We start from the raw sequence: 16,720 nt of genomic DNA on the forward strand, positions 1-16,720 counted from the left end.
TCCAATGCTGATTATCACCTTCCTCCCCCATTAGAAATCAGATCTCTGCATTGTGTTGGTTGATTGATGTTGAATCACCATTCTGATTTGTATGTACTTCTTGAGATCTTGTAGATACATCAACATCCATGTTCTCTTAAGCTACTCTACTCTGTAGGTAGAAGGGTTAGAAGCCATCAGGTAGTAATTACAATACAATACTACCATACCTGACCGACTGAACATCCCAAGAGAGAAAGTCAAGTTGATGTTGCACTCTCATCGAGAGCATCACCATCGCCTGTTGATTAATTGTCGCGTTCTGTCAACTCCCTCTGTCTTTTTTTTTTTTTTTTTTTCCGTTTCAATTATGCTGTTTCCCTTCTTCCTCATCAGTCAAATCCACGAAGTCTCCAGATCATCATCTGTCTTTTTCTTCAACCTGCTGTGTGCTCCACCACTCCCAACCTTCTTTATTTTTTTTCTTCTCCTTGCAGGTGTTATCGTTGCTTCAAGTAGTCGCTCTCCCAGTCTCCCTCCTCCTCCTCCTCCTCCTCCTCCTCTTCTTCCACACAACCCCCCTTGTGACAATCTTGTCTGGAATGGACACGCGTTGATCCATGCTCCATGCTCCCTCCAATCCATCTATAGTGCTCCGTCACCCCCCAAATCTGTTACGAATTGACGACTGTTACTACGATAATATAATAGTAATACTACTCTACATTCGGAACTATCTACTCTGGCTGCAGCTTCCACCGTGCAACTACTACACAGCATTGGGCCTTTTTAACTTTCCTGCCCGCCATTATATCTTTAGCATCCTTCTGGAGAAAGAGTCTTTATCTGTCTATCGGACTATCTCATCCTTTCTCTATTGAGTCTTGTCTGAAGCTACAGCCATTGTTCTCACGCCTCGGATCTCCTTGTTCTCTCCTTTCCATCTCCTCCCTCCGCCTCCATATAGAAAGAAAGAAAGAAAGGTGGCTCCACACGTCCATCCGAGCAAGGTTCAACTTGACACTCTAGTCAGAGTCAGTGTTACCTTGAGTTCCTCATATATGCTGCCCGACTCCATTTTCGGTTAAGACACAGCCCCTGTTCCTACTGGTCGATCATCCCTGCTGTCCCGTGTTGCTTCATCCCGATCTACTTAATCGCCTCATTCCAACTTTCTAGAAGTCATCAGACGCAGCTCTCTATGGACTTGTAGCAAACTCGTCTTGCGTTCACTGCTCAGTATCCTTCTATATCATCAACCGTCTGCAGGCTGGACTGTATCTACGGTTGATATTCCCCACGTCGTGAGGTAGATATCTAGGGAACCCGCTTCGAACCACCCCGAATTATGGCAGCACCCCTTGTCAAGGTTCTGCATAGAATGCAGGAGCTCTTCTCCAACTTGGTCGCTGCATTAGAGGCAATGATATTGTTCCCTTCTCTATTTCGGAATCCTTCGCGTAAGCGGCGGAAGATTTTCCAGGGTGCGCATTGGAGACGTCGCACGCTTGATGATTTCGCCGAGGAGGTGGACCGCTTGTTTACGGCGCCCTTGACTTTGCGCAACATGATCATTATGTCGGAGAAAATCCGCGAGCAATTCAGATCATGTCTACAGTCCAGCCCTGTCTGCATGCTGCCGTCGTACAATCATGCTCTTCCCTCAGGGACTGAAAAGGGAACCTACCTGGCTTTGGACGTGGGAGGTTCCACATTTCGAGTTGCCTTGATCGAGTTGGGAGGCGAAGGAGCCATGAAGATCCTGCGAGAATCCTTTTCACGAATCGACAATGACGTGAAACTCCTGGAGGGCACGTTATTTTTCGACTGGATGGCCGAGAAAATCGAGTCCATGCTACTGGAAGTGAGTGCCGATTATGGGCGAGGAGCCGTGCCCCTCTCCATGGGGCTGTCATGGTCCTTTCCCATTGAACAGACCTCTATCAGCAGCGGTCTTGTCATTCACATGGGGAAAGGATTTTTATGCTCCAACGGTACGCTTGGGCAAGAGCTGGGAGATTTGATCGTTCAATCATGCCAACGCCGCAGTCTCAACGTGCAAGTGGATGCAATCGTGAACGATAGCTCGGCTACACTTCTATCACGAGCCTACATCGAACCAAAGACCCGCATGTCCCTCATCTTAGGAACAGGCACCAATGTTGCACTCCATTTCCCCGTGCATGAGATAGGCTTGTCAAAATTTGGTACCAGGCCACCAGGCTGGTTTGATTATGCCAAGCATGTGATTATTAACACTGAAATGAGTATGTTTGGTGGCGGTATCCTGCCAATGACCCGTTGGGATGACGTTCTGAACCGAACCCACCTTCGACCGGACTATCAGCCTCTGGAGTATATGATCACTGGACGATACCTGGGTGAGATTGTCCGGCTCATTATGACGGAGGCGGTCGAAACTGCGCAGTTGTTTGGAGGAGAACTTCCACATTCGATGCGTGACCCCTACACATTCGATACGAGCATCGTTGCGTTTCTCGAGGCCGATACCTCACCATCCTTGGCTCCTTCGGCTGCACTTCTCCAGAAAGAACACACCTTCCCCGTGTCCCCAACGGTTGAGGATTTGCGTTTCTTGCGACAGATTTGCCAGATTGTGTCGAAGCGAGCGGCGGGATATTTGGCCACGGCAATCCATAGCATGTGGTGCTTACGCAACGGCGTAGAATTCCCCGAGGGAGTCAAATCGAAGGCATCGTCCACAAAAGACACTCAAGAGATAACGGTGGTGGAGAGCGACGATGATTACCAGAGTCTGTCAATTGCCTGTGACGGTAGTGTCATAAACAAGTATCCTGGATTTCGAGATCGCTGTCAGGACTACCTCGACCAGCTCACAAAGCAAACCAACACATCACAAGGAACATCAGATGTCGACGCGAGCTCTTTTATCCGTCTGGAGCTAGCACCGGAGAGTGCCATTATGGGGGCAGCTGTTGCCGTTGCCGTCGCTGTGGCCGAGAAATCGCAATGAATTATTTCAGAAACGAAAACCTGGGTCCCACTTGTCAAATGAGTGGCCCTCCTCACAGACATCATTTTGACATCCCTCTCTCATCTTGTTCGGGCAACAATTTTCCCCACTACTTCCTCCCCCGCCCCCCTTCTTCTTTTTTTTGTTTTCTGTTTATCTTGCCTTGCATTGTGCCGGTGTTCTGCAGGTGGTATGGCTCGTCGGTTGTGGACAAGCTCGGGTTTCAGTGTCTGTTCTTATTGCTTAATCTTAGCCGTGTCCTCCATTATCGAGTATTTCTTCGCGATTGCATTGTATTTCCGGATTTGTGGCTATTGCATGAAGAGACAAATGGAGCATGAGTCTCCAAGGCGTACGTGATAGAGGGTTTGGTCTGATGGCCTGTTGCTTAGATTTTCGATGTACATAATGAGTAACGAATCCAGAAGCATCTGGTCTTCCCAGAGAACCTGATTGCTGCTCATATTATTGTGTAGGTAGAAATTGTACGAGCAGGTGCCCTATCTTGCTGGACATGGAGTCGCATCCCGTGTAGGTGTTAAGGTCAGTGCATTTGACCATACCCCAGGCACCGGGGATCCGATGAAGCAAGTTATGAACCATGACGCAGGACAAACTTATTCTCTGCAAAGATCCTGCAGCAGCTCCAGCATACGACGCTGCAGAACAGACACTTCCTCTCTGGTGAGAGGATCACCTTTCGTGCTGCCAGATCCATGAGGCGAATGAGACGCAGAAGCATCGTCTCGCGGGTGCTTCGAAACTTCGGAGATGAGGTTTTCACGTAGAGTGAAAAAGGGGATTCTCAGTGCGCGAAGCTCGGATGTCATTGCTTCTGCCATTTGCCTAGAAGCCTTGTAGACTTTTGCATCGTAGTTCCCCAATTCCGCTTGGTCTTCCTCGACGGTCTGAGGTAGAGCTAGTCAGTCTTCATCTTCCATCACGAATAGGGCAGGAAGAGTCTGGAGGATCTCCTGTTCAAGGGGGCGTAGGACATACAGAAACTTGTTTCGTATCGACGGGAGCACCAACAGAACGCCTATATCAAACTCATTAGCACAACCAGCAAAGCCGACTAGAGACAACTAAGCTCTCGGAGGGCAGGAACAGCGTTCTTGGATATTTGCCAAAAAGATTAAGGAAACCCACAAGACCGCATCCAGCTCCTTCTTCTTCTCAATTCGAGCTTTCTGTTTCGTCAACAGCGCTTCCCGGCCCTGCCACCACTGCCTTTCGTGGTCATGCTGGCTTTGAATCAAGCGTCGTATCCGCCGTTGGGATTCCTCGTTCTGCGACACTGCCCTCATCACATGGCGCAGTGCGGCGGGCCATGTGGTGATCGTAGAAGAATCACCAGCTGTTGAGCTGGGATGGGCTCCTGCCTGGGCTGTCGGAGCTCCGGACCCAGTCGGTGTTTGCTGGGGACGAGCTGGAGGTACCTGAGCTACGGGCAACGACGACGAAGCTTCTGCTGGCTCATATGGGTCGTCATCCTCGTCTTCGACGGCAGGGGGAGTGCCAGGATAAGAGCTCTGGTGTACAGAGGCAGAAGTCCGATGATGGCTCTGATTGTTTGATAATGCTGATAGTGTCCTCAACACAGACGTTAAGTCCGCGGAGTTGTATCCTTCTGTGGCCATGAGAGCTATCGCGGGTGTCTTGACAACGAATCCAAAATCGGTCGATTTGAAACAGATACGTTTATAGAAAATTGACAATGCCCTGTACTTGCGTCCAACACAAAAGATCTAAATCTAAACTATAGATACGGATAATGTGTGTGGATTAGAGCCGGGAGTAGTCGACAGTCTGAGTGGGCGATGGGCGGGTCTTGGCTCCTTCTGTCCATTGACCGTTCGCTCCGCTGAAATTTTCCCCGATCCATCCTCTTGTCGCCGCTTGTGCTGTTTCCGCGATCTGCCATCTGCGCTGCCTGACGTTGCCAATTAGCGACAATCATTCATACCGTTATTGGCCGGCACTGTCTTCTTCATCAACAGATCGCAAGACAGACAACTACCAGAAGCCGCCTCTCCCGAATCCCGTTTCTCACTTTCCACATCTCTCCATCCCCGATCCACGATGTCCCGATCCGCCGCCGACGCGACAAGGTTCACGGCCACAGGGCCCTACGCCAGCTCCAAGCCCGGTGCGGCACCGTACAAGCTCCCCGGCTTTATGGCAGACGCCAAGAGCAGCACAGCACAGGGTCCCGGAGGGAACCCAGAGACCCCGAAGGAGAAAGTTGAGCGGTTGCGAGCTCAGGCACGGGCGGCTCGGCTGGCCCAATCGACCTCCCGCATGGACCAGTTCATCGATGTAGGGCGCAGATTCGCGAACAAGGCTCACAAGGTGATGGTTTACAGTTTGATCACCGCGTCAGGTAGGTTAATATCATCAAAAACAGCACAAGCTGGAGCTCCTCGGGTCTTTGTTGTTGTTATTGCTGGTGGGCATTGAAGTGTGCTGACGTGCTGACCCCGTACCCCCCGTTTAGGCATTTGCGGTGCTCTCACGATCTACTCTATGGTATCCTTGACGCTATACAACCGTCGTCAGCGGGTATTGTGGGTTGAGAAGGAACTGCAGAGGCTGCAGGATGCAAAGGTGGCCTATGCCAGCGGATCAGCAACACAGGAGCAACTCGAGATGATCAAGAACGAGGAAATCGGTGAGATCTTCAAGCGGAAGAAGGAGGAGGAGAAGGCGCAGAAGCCATGGAACAAGGCCAAGGCTTATCTGTTTGGGGGATTGAAGACGGACGAGCTCTCGTCCGAGTCAACGCCCAAGATCGAGGGCGCTGCTGACAACAAGATTGGAGTGTTAGAGGCGCTTAATGCAAAGGCCCTGGAGGATGCCAAACTCAATGCCCCTGCCCACGTACCTGCGCCACCAGCACAGCAAGGACAGCTCGATGTTCTTGCTGAGAACGTCGAGACAGCTGCGAAGCAAACAACACGAAGCTGGACGAGTTGGTTGACCGGACGATGAACGTGATAAATAAGGAAAAAGGAATCGGGGCTGTCCTGTCATACCCCGGTTCGGCATCTTCTGATGAGGTTGCCTGCTGTTCCCATCACGTTTGCATGGCATCTGTTGTTCTATTACTACATCTCCTTTCAACTTTCACCATTCTTGAGGGGTTGTGGCGTCTGTTTAGGGAGTCCTTTGATCTTTCATGCCTTTAGCTTGATCTCTGTAATACTGGCCCCCTCGCATACTGTGTACATATATTTTGTTACCGATCGCCTTGCTCTCAAGGCCGTACCATCCGTGCTCTCTAAATAGATCATAAAGTGTGGATCTATATGTACAAGAAGAACTATGAACCTCACGGATAGCTGGGGATAATCTGTTAGATCTTTAACTCCCCAAGATGCACCTTGGAAACAACCACATCGTACATAAGAGCTTCATTAGATTAGACAAACTTTTCAAGCACTTTATGCCGCAACCAGGCTCTTTTGGAATCAATTGTTGTGAAATAGATTCTAGTATTCCATGAGACATATATCAAGATGATGGTCGCCAAAAGTATAGAAAGCAAACGCAAAGATGGAAGGGAGAAAAATAGCCCAATAGCGCTGGTATCTGAATCAAAAAAAAACCCCTTTTTGAAGAAATCATCAAGAGTTAGCCAAGAGATTGGCCAAGGAAACCCTTTTACTGCGAGGCACCATTTGATTGAGAAGCTTTGGCGACCCGTCTGGCACGAACGGCCTCGGCCAAGTCCTCCAAGACGGTGACAGTTGTCTGCCAGTCAATGCAAGCATCAGTGATGCTGACACCCTTGCGCAATCCTGAGGGGCCCTCAGGAGGCACCTTCTGGTTACCTTCATTGATGTTGGATTCAATCATGACACCGATAATAGCATCTTCACCCTCACGCAGCTGATCGGCAACCTCCTTGGCGACGAGAGGCTGGTTGCGGTGGTCCTTCTTCGAGTTTCCGTGGGAGCAATCCACCATGACCACCTCACGCTGCTTCTTCGACCGCAAGGCCTCACGAGCGCTCTTGATGTTTTCCCGGTCGTAGTTTGTGCCCTTGTTACCTCCACGCAAGATCACGAAGCCATGCTCATTGCCTGAAGTCTTGGTGATGGCAGCAAGACCTTGCTTGGTGACACCCAAGAAGCGGTGCGGGTGAGAAGCAGCACCGATGGCGTCAATAGCAACGGTCAAGTTGCCATCAGTGCCGTTCTTGTAGCCAATGGGGAAACTCAGACCGGAAGCCAGCTCCCGGTGCAATTGCGATTCGGTTGTACGGGCACCAATGGCTCCAAGAGAGATAAGATCCGCCAGGTACTGAGGAGAAATCGTATCGAGCATCTCGCTCGCAATGGGGATGCCCATACCAGTCAGGTCAGCGTAGAGCTTACGAGACACACGCAGGCCCTTGTTGATGTTGTAGGTCTCATCAATATCCGGGTCGTTAATCAGACCCTTCCAACCCACTGTGGTGCGAGGCTTCTCCAGGTAGGCACGCATGATGACGCAGAGGTCCCCCGAGAGCTTCTGGGCAAGCTCCTTCAGCTGAGTGGCATACTCGAGAGCCGTAACAGGATCATGGATCGAGCATGGGCCTACAACGACCAGGAGGCGGTCATCCCGTTGCTCAATGATCTCAATGGCCTGATTCCGGCCGGCACGAACTGTCTCAATTGCGTGGGCGGGCTATAGCAAGACTTGTTAGTTTCTACATTGCCTGGTAGAGCCTCCACTCAGGGGGAATTGCTGGGATGCACATCGAGAAGATTTCACTGCAGAAATGGTGTGACTCACAGCTGGGATTTCGGATTGGAGGAAATGGGGAGGAAGAAGGGCATCGTATCCCAGGACTAGATAAATTAATAAGTTAATTGAACCGAGAAGGCCGAATGAAGCAAGGACGAGAAGGAACACATACCACGAGTGTCCTCGTTGACTTCTGTAGTATTGACGAGGGGCATGGTTTCTTGACTTAATAGGACTAGAAGCGATGTCGGAGGCAAAAAAGAAGTGCTTGAAGAGTGTGACCACGAAGGGAAAGACAGGAGAGATCGGTACAAGGTCCAAGAAGAGACAATTCAATGGAATGAAGACTCCAAGAACAATTGAAGAGCAGGCTCAGTGACGAGGAACAGAAGACGATGATAGAATGATAGAGAGCTGGTCTTATAGCATAGTCCAGTCAATTTGGTCAAGGACTAAAGGGTAAAATTATCACATATCGGGCAAGTGGGGGAAGCCGAAGAAATGATTCACACACGAAAAAAATATAACCTAAAAATTAGAAATTATAAAATTAGAAAAAAAAAAAGTAACGGAGTGCCAAACACACTTTGATCTGACCATTCACATCAGCCCGTATTGTAATTACTGGACCTATTGCAAACTCGCAATGACCCCTCTGTCCAAAGGTAATGCATTGTATGGACTGCCTACTTCCTAGGTACCCCATGGAATATGGACATCCCGCCAAGTACCTGGTACCTACCTAGGTTCTATGAACTGTGAAGAAACATCCCTCCTTGGCTGAGCGCACCTTAAATTTTGGCTGTAATCTGTATTCTGCATGGTATCCACGACAAGGAACCTGTATCTGGGACCTCATTTGAGGTACCCAAATGCACCCTTAGGTTTCTTAGAAGATATGTGAGGGACCGTAGGAGGATACAGACACTCGGCGTCCACGGAGCATCACTATTTACCGTATATCTATCCTAGTCAAAGCCAGCTGTTTCTATGCAAGCACCCTGTACTCTGAGGTGCAGTAGTCTCGAGAATTCAAGAGACCATGTGGCGAATCTATTCACTCCTGCTGAAGGCATGATGATGGCCCATGTAAAATGGTGCATTGATGCATTTGGCGCGACAGATGATAACACCCAATGGAGCGCGGACTGTCTTTGGTACTAGACTACTGGTAGTAGTTAGTCGGGATGTTGTACAGTAAGTAGTCTAGGTCGTTCGGAGAAGTCTCGGTGCATATTGAGATCCTTCTGATCTGAGTATGACTCCGGCTGAGTGAGTTCTGATATTATACCTTTATGCAGATGACGTCCGCTGACTTACGAGATTACTACGTACAGCTGAGCTTCAAGCCGACTTGAAAGTCAATAGTACATACTGGATAGAGCTATGATGAATTTGTTTGAGGTCTTTTCTTCTCTGATCCTCTCAATCAATAATAATAGGGTCTCTACTCCGTAATCTCTATATCTATATTCTTTAGTACTACTTGGTTAGTTTCACTTTGACTAGCACTAAATTAGCTTTATAAAACACTAGAAAGAGTAACCTCATCATTTCATTTTATATTTTATTATTACGTGCTGCCCTGTAATGAGTCTGTAACTGTTGTTTAACTTGTTCACGCTTTAAGGTCTGTTCTGCCGCTGTTCCTGCCCCACCGCCTGTCGTTTTGGGTGCCGCGCACGGCCTCCCGTACCCCATCAAATCTGCCTCTGCCTCTGCCTCTCTGCCTACCTCACTGTCGTCATCTTCAACCTCATCTTCACCGTGTTACCACCCTTTCTGCTAATCTTTCTCCACCATGTGGTGGTCCTTCCTTTATATAAAATCCTTACACCATGGATTCATTTGCTGGCCTGTTTCTGTAGGCGTCTGCTAGATTTTGTTGCAGATATCTAGAGCAAAGCCATAAATAAGCGGATGATGATCTCATATGAAGTCATTTCCAAATGTCATGACATTCCAAAACTTCCACGCCAACTCAGCCTCTCTCGTTCCTTCCACCTTTGAATACCGCGATTATTGACCTTCATGCCATTTTCTTCCAAGTCCGCTTTGTTTCACTGCTCGTCAGCTCCTTCAAGAATGTCGTCAGTAGCAACGTCTCAAGCTTCGATATCTGAGGCACATATACTCATACAAGGTGTCACCAGACAATACAGACCTGGCGATGAAGCCCAACGGAGGCTAGACAAGATCATCAGAATAATTAAGGCCCATCTCTCAAGCCGCCATCGGGAATCAAGTCTAGAACTTCAGCTTGATCATGAATTGATACAATCCAGACAGATCATCCAGCTTCTTGACAAGGCGGGAGTGAGGTATTACTTTGATGAAGATACTCTATTTATTTACGCAATGCCCAGTTCTATCCATCAAAGCTTGGGTTCATTTGCAGTTTTGTGTCTCTATCAACTGAAGAGCGAGATCCTTATGCCAGAAGAAGCGAGAAAACTCTGGGCTGGACCTGCCTCAGTTCGTCTTAACGGCAAAATCAATGGCAATGGCACCAAGCGTCAGGCATTAAAAAAGTCCCCTGATCAATCATTTATTTTCTCTGACCCACAGACTTACCGCCGCTACCATACTGTTATTTTTGAAGCAGGCTTCAGTGAAACACATGATGATCTTATAAGGGATATGAAGCAATGGCTCCTACACAGTCGTGGCCAAGTTCAGCTTGTTATCCTGGCAGATTATAATGAGGATAAGAAACAGCTCTTGAAACAACAGAAGAGTGACTCCTTTAGAGACCGTGCTGCTAAGATCCTGGAAGACTTTGGGAACCCACTTGGAAGAAGCAAACATGCTGATATTCTGTCGTCAACATCGTCAACGGCAGGTAACCATGTTCACCAGGGAGATCAAGCAACATACACCCTTAGCGCCCTGGCCAGAGGCCCGAACCACAAGATTGACGATATAGTGCAAGTGGAGGATTGGATCGGTCCAATCACCGCTGATTTAGAATTTTGGGTGCTGAAGGACTCTGAACCTTATAGAAGAGGCCGTGCTGTGAATACTTCCCCTCTAATAATTTTCCTATGACTGCGGGCACAGCTAACTATCATAACTTTTACTAGCGTGTGTTCCCTGAGCTGACCGGATGTTTACCTCCTATTTATGCTGGAGATGTAATCCCTCTATCCTGCCAGGGTAGCTCTCCGAACTTTGATGCGTCACAAAAGCTCCACTTGGACCTTGAGGGGTTTCAATGCTGTTTACTTGATGGGATTCATGATGATGCTGTTGAGCGTGCACTTGACTTTGCATGCCCAAACAGTCAGGATGATGAAGATGGGGATTATCAGGAGTAACCGCGGGCATGTATCACTTTCCATTCTTATTGCTTGACTATTGCTTAACCTCAATGATTGGGCAGCTGGGATGGTGTTTTCCTACAAACGGAAAATAGGCTGAGTGTGGCTGTCGCTAATCGTCCGAGGAATGTTATATTAGCTTAGGTTTCTAGTAGGTAGCAGTTGAATCCATCGTTATGAAATGGCTTTACTCTGTACACCACCGAGAATATCAGAGTATTGATCCCTGCATTGAACTGAATATAAACTAAGACAAACTGGGTAGTCAACCAAGCTAACTAACTAGTAGTCTACTCCGTACTCCGTAGTAGATAATTGTTGTGGAAAAATATGCTGATTATTCTTAACTATCGGCCATTCTTCAAGGGTCCACCAGGATCCGCTACTCCGCTTTCTGGACTAGAACTTAGAAGACCAAATACCGGGCAACCTTGCGGGTTCAACAGTCTACTAGGCTGGACTAAGGTTACAAAGTACGAACTACCTACTCCGTACTTACCTAGACCTCTCTGAAACGGTGATCGTAATCTTGTCGGCCATCCTTCTTCTCTCATTTCTATTCTCCATGCCAAAACATTCTAGCCTGACCTGAGAGATTCCTCCAATGTCCTTTTTTCTTTGGGTGGTACTTCATTCAACATATTGCTAGCTACGATACCTGGATATTGGTCTGCGGAGAGGTATCGGCTTGAGCTCTATCATATGGGAAAGACGCTGAATCGAGCATGTTGGGATTATCCTCGAAACGACAGAGAGAGTCTGACGAGCTGGTAGACGCCCTTGAAAATGTGGCTCATGGAAGCAAGGTTCGTTTTCTTCACGTTGGATGCAACCTCCGATTCATAATCAAACACTGAGTTTCATCCTTGCGCATACGGAGATTTGCAGTATCTGACAGTCGAATCTTGCAGAAGCCACGCCCTTTAGTTCTACGTACATCACTAGATCCCTTCCGCAAATTCCCCTCCGCCGAAGATCACCAAACACCACCAAGGGTTAATCTGCCTACTTTGACTCCTGCCGAGTCGTCGGATGAAGATGAAGGCAGATATACTGGGACGCTACACAGATGTTTGACGGGAGTAGCAAGCCGATTGCATCATTCTCCGCAGACCTTCAAGTCAACCGCTCCTCTATACAGCACGGCAATGGATATCGATGGTGAAAAGGAAATTAAGCGCCAAACAAACAATGAAATCACACATACCTGGCCTGGCAGTGGCAAGAACAACGGGAGCTTTCAGCCGTCGCCAATTTCAAACCACTTCCGTATCAATCAATTCCTGAGCTTCACTGAACAACCGAATACGCTGTCAACATACAAAAGTAAGCACGCGAATGCTCATTCTGTGACCATGACGAATCAACCTTTTTCAGAGCTCCAAGATCAAGAGAACCAGCGTGAAGACCCGGCCTTTAGAAAGGATCTCCTCTCCTCATGGTCTGATCAACGTTTCCCGAGCCCGATCAGCGAAAATAACAACGTGATGACATGCGACAAGTTTCCCAATAGCGATATAGAGATGACAAGTAGTGCTTCTCGCTCTGCTTCTTCTGCGCTTTTCGCTTCTCAAGTTGGTCCGAAGTTACAACACGATCCTAATTCATACCAAGGACCACCCCAACAAGATCTTCTCTCCATCAACGCTCTCGGCCAAGGTCAGCAGCTCATCTCTCGTCCAAATACTCCTTCACGCAAGAAGAAGGTCACTTTGTCGATGGGATTCCGAGCCGACTGTGACAAATGCCTGCACAAAGTCCCTGGGCATTACAGCCACATTATACGTACTTGAACTTTCACCCCTTCTCATGATACCCTTCACATGTAACGCTACAAATTTCTTCGCCACACATCATACCCCCTCGATAATACTTGACCTGAAATCAAGGTTGTCTCGTTCTTTTTGTTGAACCAACATACCCACAGAAGCAAAGATTCCTGGATCTCGACATTCTGTTAGAGGCACCCTATATCCGTGTTTTTGTCACATGTACATTCATGCCTAATCACTTCCTTGCGCAGATATACCAACCACTTTTGTAGAAGCAGCACCTTTATTGATCGTTTCTGACGAGCCGATCTGAAATGGATGACATAAGCGACGGGCTCCGATCAACAGCCGGGACTCCCCCGATCAGAAAAGCGCAACTTTCTGTATGGGTTATAGTTGAGAATGAAAGAGAAAGAGCTGAAGTGAACAATCATCCTAAAAGGGAAAAGAATCACAGCTCTACAGCATAGCACTGGGTAGCTCACTTGCGTGTGAAGTTCTCTTCAAATCTACTTCTGTCGCCTGCGTGATAAGATATTCCAGATCCCCACATCTCCGATAGCCTCCCCCCAGCCTTTCCTCTCATGTTTCTCTCTCGGCGGCAGATCCCTTAACCGATCTCCATTGCCGGCAGTTTGATGGCTGCTTTGAAAGGCCTTGTCCATGCGCGATGGGTCCCGAAACCCCGGAATCCTGGCCATATAGGCTATAGCCCTTCTTATAAGTATTCTACTCGGTCCCCATCTTCTTGACTCAACAATTTGAGGCAAAGACTAGTCGTGAGCTTCCTGGCTGCTTCGGAATAGGTACAGTCGTCTTCCCGGTGGTTCAAATCAGCGTTACAACTTCACACGCCTCAACACCCTTATCATCAATCAATTGTTTTAGAAAGCGAGTTACGACTGTGAACCGTACGCCGGTTGCCTCGACCTCCTAAATGGCTTCTCCCGTTCCCCGTGGCCTTCGTCAGGTCCTCCAGAAGTCTCCTTCGGACATCGTTATTCTTTCGGCACTTCGTACGCCAGTAACTCGAGCAAAGAAGGGTGGCTTCAAGGATGCTTATCCCGAAGAACTCCTTGCAAATGTTCTCAAGGCGACCCTTGAGGTAAACCCGAACTTGGATCCTGCTCTGATCGAGGAAGTCGCTATTGGATCTGTGCTCCAGGAGCTTGGTGGTGCGAAAGCAGGACGTATGGCTCAGATTCACGCTGGCTTCCCCCACACCGTTCCTTTCCACACGATCAACAGGCAATGTTCATCTGGTCTCGCCGCGATTACTGCCATTGGTAATGGAATCCGTGCCGGTGCCCTGAATGTCGGTGTCGGTGGTGGAATGGAATCCATGACTCGTAACTACGGTTCTCGGGCTATCCCCACTGTCCTCTGGCCCGAGCTGAAGGACTCGCCGTCGAAGGATGCCAGGGATTGCATCATGCCTATGGGACTCACCTCTGAGAATGTCGCGTCCAGATACGGTATCTCGAGAGCGGATCAGGATGTATTTGCTGCCGAGTCGCACAAGAAGGCCGCAGCTGCTCAACAAGCCGGCCTATTCGACGCTGAGATTGTGCCCGTGAAGACTCTCTCTTTCGACCGTGAGAACCCTGATGCCCCTCCCAAGGAGATCACTGTCGCGAAGGACGATGGCATTCGCCACAATATCTCCGCTGAGAAGATGGCCACATTGAAGCCTGCCTTCGCAGCAGATGGCGCCAGTACCGCTGGCAACAGCTCGCAAGTCAGTGACGGCGCTGCTGCTGCTCTGTTGATGCGCCGCTCTACCGCCACCGAACTTGGCCTGACTTCATCAATCCAGGCTCGCTGGGTCGCTACCGCTATCGCTGGATGCGCTCCCGACGAGATGGGCGTTGGACCCGCGGTCGCTATCCCCAGGCTCCTTGAGATGGTTGGCATGAACGTTTCGGATGTCGGAATTTGGGAAATCAACGAGGCGTTTGCTTCTCAGGCTCTGTACAGTGTACGCAAGCTCGGAATCGACGAGGCCAAGGTGAACCCTAAGGGTGGTGCTATTGCCATTGGTCACCCATTGGGTGCTACTGGTGCTAGACAACTCGCCACTCTGCTTCCTGAGCTTCAGCGCACTGGCCAGGACGTTGGTGTGGTCAGCATGTGCATTGGAACTGGAATGGGCATGGCTGGTATGTTCGTTCGGGAGTAAACCGATTTCCCGATACCCTTTCTTTTGATTAAAGCAAATTGTTGTTATTAGTATAATATCAGCGTAGACACATGTATATACACTATGGCATTGGCATATTGGATATTTCCTATATCGTTTCTCCTTTAAGTAAATTTCTTAACTTTACTCTTATGCAATTGTTATGCTCCCCGAAGCATAAATAGCAACCTAGTGCCCTTGAAGCGCCAAGCCCTTTGTCCCAGATCACGTGATAACAGTTGTCCGGAAGATCGCTCGGCATCTTGAAACTTTTCGAACGCTGGTAGTACTCGACATTTCCGGCCACATCGCAGTCATGCGTCAATCATTGCGGCTGTTGAACCTGGAGGTCTCATCTCTCCAGGGACCTAGGTCTCTTTACGTCTGCTCGACTTGTAGACAGGAAGTGCGGCCGCGCCCAATCCTCGTTCGCCAATTCCTGCGAAATGCCTCCAACGCAACACCGCTGACCGAGCGTGTGCGCCGCAAGATCTGGGGAACAGACAGCCCGCCCGGTCTAAAGGATCCATATGGAGGTGAAGGTGTCCTTGAACGGAGATGGAAAAATCAACCTGGAAAGGAGGAGGAGGGTCTGGCTTCCGAGCCTGCCCAAGCGTTGGAGACTGAGACCGCTGCCACAGAGGAGATTGTTTCTGAGGATAACTACGTGCCTGCAAGCTCATGGAAGGGACTTCCTCGCGTCGGTCATCTGGGAAAATGGTCCGACCTTCCTCCCTCGCCAGCCGATACATTCAACCCGTACGTTCTGCTCCCGTGCTTCTCTTGGTCCGCTCAGCATGCTCTCCGCAATGCGGGAGCAGCGATTCCGAACTTTTAACACTAACTTTGAATTTAGCTTCATGCTCAAGAAGAAACTCACCAAGAAGGGCCATATTTATCTGGCCGCTCACCAAGCAGCCGTCGAACTGTGCTTGATGCATGCGCTGAAGAAGCCGCTTGCGAGCATCTGCGACGTCGCTGCACACGAGAAACCGGTTTTCAAATTGATCTGGAAATGCAAGATCGATCCTAACGCAAAGACTCAGTGGGAAGAGTCCCTGGTCTACCCGGACAATGAGGCAAAGGATGCCCTCGTGTACATCTTTGAGCAGATTGGAGGACAAGCCGAAGCTGCTGTCGCACCCGAGACCTCCGCTGAAGAAGTCCAAGAGGATGCTGTTGATTATGAGGAGGGCGTGGAGGGAGTGGCATCGAACAACACCATCCCGCTGTTCTTCGGATACCGCACGGTGCCGGATAAGGGGTTCCTCTCTCTGCCGTTGAGCGATGCGGATGTCAAATTTGCTGTGAGTTCATCGACGTCTTCCTGATACCACGTCCCTATCTTGGGCTATGGCTGACCTGTTATGATCACAGTTCCTGAAGCGATTCTATCAATTGAGCGGCCACTTCTTCCCCGATCCTGTCATGCATTCGATCTCTACCGTCCAGCAGGCCGTGGAGTACGCCCAGGGAGTCACTCAACCTAAGCCCACCAAACTGGCTGATCACCTTGCCAATAATGCGAAGCTGCAGCATCTGCGCAACGTTAAACTCTTCACCAAGCGCCAGACGGCATTGCACAAGGATGAGGAGCTGGGACGAAGGAAGATTATCGAATCGGAGCTTCGTGCACGGGGTCTGATTGAATAGACGGATGCCTAAAGTTCTAAATGTTTCACTATATTGTCATAAGTTTATGTAGCATGTTTTCCCGAATCGGTGTATATTTGTACAATAC

At 49.1% G+C, this 16,720-nt stretch overlaps 7 protein-coding genes across 7 annotated transcripts, besides 2 other annotated features; 5 read left to right on the plus strand and 2 right to left on the minus strand.

Moving 5' to 3' along the window:
- The first annotated feature begins 514 nt into the window (after positions 1–514).
- Positions 515–541: a microsatellite.
- Positions 515–549: a microsatellite.
- Positions 550–1,327: 778 nt separating this feature from the next.
- ACLA_005730 (putative hexokinase) lies at positions 1,328–2,974 on the plus strand (the record flags this gene model as incomplete). Its single annotated transcript, XM_001273242.1, has 1 exon — positions 1,328–2,974. The coding sequence occupies one exon, from the start codon at positions 1,328–1,330 to the stop codon at positions 2,972–2,974; it is 1,647 nt and encodes a 548-aa protein (XP_001273243.1).
- Positions 2,975–3,591: 617 nt separating this feature from the next.
- ACLA_005740 (uncharacterized protein) lies at positions 3,592–4,614 on the minus strand (the record flags this gene model as incomplete). The annotated part of the gene is made up of 3 exons (XM_001273243.1): positions 3,592–3,882; positions 3,974–4,013; positions 4,124–4,614. 3 exons carry the CDS (start codon positions 4,612–4,614, stop codon positions 3,592–3,594), a joined length of 822 nt encoding a protein of 273 aa, XP_001273244.1.
- A 442-nt stretch (positions 4,615–5,056) lies between these two features.
- ACLA_005750 (cytochrome c oxidase assembly protein COX14) lies at positions 5,057–5,965 on the plus strand (the record flags this gene model as incomplete). Its single annotated transcript, XM_001273244.1, has 2 exons — positions 5,057–5,357; positions 5,472–5,965. The coding sequence occupies 2 exons, from the start codon at positions 5,057–5,059 to the stop codon at positions 5,963–5,965; spliced, it is 795 nt and encodes a 264-aa protein (XP_001273245.1).
- A 672-nt stretch (positions 5,966–6,637) lies between these two features.
- Positions 6,638–7,923, minus strand: ACLA_005760 (3-deoxy-7-phosphoheptulonate synthase; the record flags this gene model as incomplete). The annotated part of the gene is made up of 3 exons (XM_001273245.1): positions 6,638–7,648; positions 7,757–7,812; positions 7,881–7,923. The coding sequence occupies 3 exons, from the start codon at positions 7,921–7,923 to the stop codon at positions 6,638–6,640; spliced, it is 1,110 nt and encodes a 369-aa protein (XP_001273246.1).
- A 4,253-nt stretch (positions 7,924–12,176) lies between these two features.
- On the plus strand, positions 12,177–12,821 carry ACLA_005770 (uncharacterized protein; the record flags this gene model as incomplete). The annotated part of the gene is made up of 2 exons (XM_001273246.1): positions 12,177–12,354; positions 12,406–12,821. 2 exons carry the CDS (start codon positions 12,177–12,179, stop codon positions 12,819–12,821), a joined length of 594 nt encoding a protein of 197 aa, XP_001273247.1.
- Positions 12,822–13,737: 916 nt separating this feature from the next.
- On the plus strand, positions 13,738–14,979 carry ACLA_005780 (putative 3-ketoacyl-CoA thiolase (POT1); the record flags this gene model as incomplete). The annotated part of the gene is made up of 1 exon (XM_001273247.1): positions 13,738–14,979. The coding sequence occupies one exon, from the start codon at positions 13,738–13,740 to the stop codon at positions 14,977–14,979; it is 1,242 nt and encodes a 413-aa protein (XP_001273248.1).
- Positions 14,980–15,295: 316 nt separating this feature from the next.
- Positions 15,296–16,632, plus strand: ACLA_005790 (mitochondrial 54S ribosomal mL50 protein; the record flags this gene model as incomplete). The annotated part of the gene is made up of 3 exons (XM_001273248.1): positions 15,296–15,738; positions 15,836–16,286; positions 16,357–16,632. 3 exons carry the CDS (start codon positions 15,296–15,298, stop codon positions 16,630–16,632), a joined length of 1,170 nt encoding a protein of 389 aa, XP_001273249.1.
- Between the last annotated feature and the right edge of the window lie 88 nt (positions 16,633–16,720).

The sequence above is a fragment of the Aspergillus clavatus genome, genomic scaffold (assembly GCF_000002715.2).
Source record: "Aspergillus clavatus NRRL 1 1099423829797 genomic scaffold, whole genome shotgun sequence".
NCBI classification, from domain to species: domain Eukaryota; kingdom Fungi; phylum Ascomycota; class Eurotiomycetes; order Eurotiales; family Aspergillaceae; genus Aspergillus; species Aspergillus clavatus.